This window comes from Salvia miltiorrhiza, chromosome 4 (genome assembly GCF_028751815.1).
Source record: "Salvia miltiorrhiza cultivar Shanhuang (shh) chromosome 4, IMPLAD_Smil_shh, whole genome shotgun sequence".
Taxonomy (NCBI): domain Eukaryota; kingdom Viridiplantae; phylum Streptophyta; class Magnoliopsida; order Lamiales; family Lamiaceae; genus Salvia; species Salvia miltiorrhiza.
The window spans coordinates 3774803-3778934 of record NC_080390.1 but is presented as its reverse complement, the minus strand read 5'-3'; the positions used below and the strand labels follow the sequence as shown (position 1 = coordinate 3778934).

General features: G+C 32.9%; 1 protein-coding gene across 1 annotated transcript; it reads right to left on the bottom strand.

Moving 5' to 3' along the window:
- Positions 1 to 3302: 3302 nt before the first annotated feature.
- On the bottom strand, positions 3303 to 4132 carry LOC131022260 (dirigent protein 1-like). The gene has a single exon (XM_057951733.1). The coding sequence runs from the start codon at positions 4113 to 4115 to the stop codon at positions 3609 to 3611; it is 507 nt and encodes a 168-aa protein (XP_057807716.1). The 5' UTR covers positions 4116 to 4132; the 3' UTR covers positions 3303 to 3608.

Below are 4132 nucleotides of genomic sequence, written 5' to 3'. Positions count from 1 at the left end.
GTTTATAGTCATTGCATAAGAAACAATAATAGGGAACTGCTTGAAGGAATATTAAATTGAATTAATACTCGATTGCCCGATGATCGTTTCTTGGATTATTATTAATTCATCATACAACGATTAATTCCTAACATGCTCCTATGAATTTAACAGCTGCACACAGGTGTTAGGAAAACTTACTTGAGAATCGGATGCACAGATGGTTGATGATCGCGTCGAATGATTCAGACTCCAGCTCTGATCTTCTCGACTGTATCCCGCTCAATTCCCAACGTTGGATGGACAACGAGCTATGAGAACTCCCAAGACAGAATGGCACCTCACGATTTTCTGCGCCTCCCTCTGCTCTCAAACCCTAATTTTTTATCAGTGTATTTTCCTGAGAGCTGACAGCTGTATTTAATAATACAGAAATAAGGGAGGAGGCGCCAATTACAGTGCTAGGGCCGAAAATTCTGTCTTCTTGGGCTAGGAGACATTGGGCCAGCCCAGGGACCAGATACAAGGAATAAAGATGGGCCTCAAATAAATTAATTCATCCATGGTCAGCCCAGACCATAATTAATTTATAAATATCAGTTCATTCCACTAGAGAACCGATACTGACTTACCCCTTTATTGCCGGTGATGAGTCGGGGCTTGTATTTAGACTTATTAAATCTCCGTATTTAAAATATCCGACATCCATTAATTAATTAGAGCTCTGACAGCTTAAATTAATTAATCTCTTAATAATTCCTTAAGCAGTACCACTCAAACTTTATTATTACGCCTGAACTTAATCAACCTGCAGGGTTTAGCGTAATAAACCTTATTGAGCTCCTTAAGGGGATGTCATTATCCTATACCGGATACGGGTACTAATACAGATAATCAAATATCATATATTAACCGCTATCACCCAAGATACAGAGTACTCGAGTTAGTATTTAACTCTCGCTCATAGTAAGTCAAAGTGATATACGAATTAACATATATATCTGAATACTTATTAGTATTAAGATTTATGAGTCACCGAGATCTTGATTCTTCACTTAAGTCAGATAGAAGAATACATCTCAACTGTTGGTCCTATCAATACGTAATGACGTACCAGTATAGACAAGTAGCCAAGACAAACTACTTCCATCTATACTGCAGCCTAAACCAATAACTTGTCCTAGAGTTATTTCGGCTGTGATCATATTATATCTCTTAAGGTTATTCCAATTATACGGTCTTCTGTGATCTACAACACACCATATAATCTACTTATACAGAGATAAAGAACATACATATGCAATCATGAACACAATCAGATAGGAGATAAGAATAGTGAATAACAGGAATCATTGTATACAAGCATAAAGTTCTTGCTTTCAGTATACAAATCCAACACTGCTGCCGTTGAAACTTGAGCGGTAGTCTTGGATCAACTGGTATCAGTGTCATCCTTAGTATCAATACTTGATGTCCTGCATTATGGTCTGTGAGAACTTTCCCTTCCAAAATAAAATAGCCTCATATTTAATTCATTGCAGATCTGGCATTATTTGGTTGCAATTTTTTTACTAAAGACCACATGGTCGGCATGTTTGTGATTAGAGAAATGATGAATATCAAAAGAAGAAGTGAGTATAAGTAAAAATTTCACACCAAAAGTTATAGTTTATATAGGCCACGGGGATACACATTTGATGGGAGATACACATTTAATATATTATATTGAATGAGATGTTTTGATAATGGAGTTGATTTTGGTTTGACGATAATAAAAAGTTGTTACATTTTTTGGAGATATATATGGAATGTTGTCAAATTACACATTTCACACTATCACCTCTCTCTCTCTCTTAGATCTGATGTCATGCATGCTTGAGATAGGGCTTCTTCTTCGTCTCCTTTGTTTAGCTGTAAAGATGATACAAAAATCCCATTAATCATGCATACCAATCAATACCTTACTCTACTTAATATGTATTTCATAATTTCGTTGATAGTTGATTGGTATATTGGTATTTTGATTTGTTAGACAAAACATAGAAACATAATCAATGTGGGTAATGATTTATGGAGATATGATTGGATGATCTATTGTGTCGTGTTTAGCATTAGTAAGATTATTATTATTATTATTATTATTATTATTATTATTATTATTATTATTATTATTATTATTATTATTATTATTTGTCATACTTTGCAAAAATCACAACAAAAAATTAATAGCCGCCTTATATAGCCCTTTTTTTGTTTATCTCCAAAAGATTTAATTGAAAATAATTAGAAATCAATCTATGAGATAGCGTGTAAATCAAAAATAATTTATATGAGATATTGCTACGAGTTCGTAAATAATTTTTTATTATCTTGAATTCAAAAACAATCTATAGTCTAAAATTGCGTGTAAATCAAAAAGAATATTCACTTTTGCAAATGACTACAAGATCCCATGCAATTTATATGTATTTATATTTTAAATTTTATTTATTGGATGAATATTTCTCACAAAGATTTAATTGAAATTAGTGATCTACAAATTTTTACATATAAATTTCATATATAGATGATGGGAATAAATGTCGTTCAATTAAATGTAGATTTAATTACATTTAATTAAGAATATATATATATATATATATATATATATATATATATATATATAGGGGAGGGCTATTCAGAAAACTCCTCTTAGACTATAAACTAATTAAAATGTATGAATTATATGTAGAACACCCATGAATCCGCTGTGTAAATGTATGAATTACGAAAATTAAATTTTTTGCTACCTATGAGATTCGAACTCAAGACCATGAATTATTCCAACAAGGTGATGAATTAACCGTAGATCTTGATGATCCAAAGGCTGAAAATGGTTCCTATTTTATAGTCTAACTTTGATTTTTATTTTAGCCTTCCCCTATATATATATATATATATATATATATATATATATATATATCATCCTATAAATTAGTCAACTTTCCAAAAATAAATTGAGTAAAAGGGCGGGAATTTTTTTTGGCTAGATGGACCAGCTTTTATATATGTATAGATAGATTCACTCTACTAGATTTTACATATAGCTAGATGCACATGTGCACGTTTCACTTATTCTTCTTCATTCTAGAAATTTCTTTTCGAGACCTAATTCTTGATTTCTAAATATTTCTTTTTGCACACAATATTTTATATTACAAATATCAAGTTTGCATATTCCAACACGCATCACCTAAAGAGCAAAAAATTTATTTTTTTGTGCAATAAATTTCACTATTAATATACTTATATACTCAATACAGTATTTTTTCCAAAACAATATGTGATCAATACAGACGTTCTTTAATTTTCTTTAAGATAATAAAATACAAAATAAAAAAGAGCTTCTTTGATTAAAGTCTTATTGGTGAAAGTTCTCATGAATTGAATCCTATTTATTGCATAAATATTTATCTTGAGTGACCATCCGCACGATACAGACCTCTCACATATTCTAACATAAGATCTTTGTAATTGTTCTATTAACGTGTTTCAAATGACACTTACAAATATCTTATTATATAATATTTGAGTAGTCCTCACCGTGCGAATGTCTACATGAGAGACTTCCTTATTTAGTAGCTCCTCGTTTAGTCGAGATAAATAGAGAAATCAAAAATGAAAAGAACCGTATTAGTAATAGCATTGTAAGTGTAGTTGGAAATAACGTATCCTCGTGCCAATCGGAAGGCAGCCGTACCACCAACGATGGGAAGCTCTTGATTGCCGTTTGTTAACCGTTTCCGTCCCGTCGCAATGATAGTGCTTCCTCGATACTTTCCAGCCGTGAACACAAAATCCAACGTTAGCATCGTCGATGACTCTGTGAGGCCCGAATTAACCACGAGGCCCTGAGCTCGGCCCAACTTCCCCGTGTCCATATCAGGCCCGCTCGTCATCAAGTCGTCGGCAACTCTGACTAGGCCGAAGGACGTCGGGGAATCACCCGTGATGTTGGCCCGAGCCACCTCGTACAAAGTTGCATTTGGCCCGCTTACGACTTCATGAACATAGACATGAAACTTTGTTACATAATTTCCACTCGCTACAATGAGAAATGAATATACAAGTACTAAAACCATGTGAAACTTCATCATTTTTTCTTGGACTTGGA

Excerpts from the sequence above, each read along its gene's own strand:
- LOC131022260 (XM_057951733.1), bottom strand. The coding sequence starts at position 4,115 with ATGATGAAGTTTCACATGGTTTTAGTACTTGTATATTCATTTCTCATT.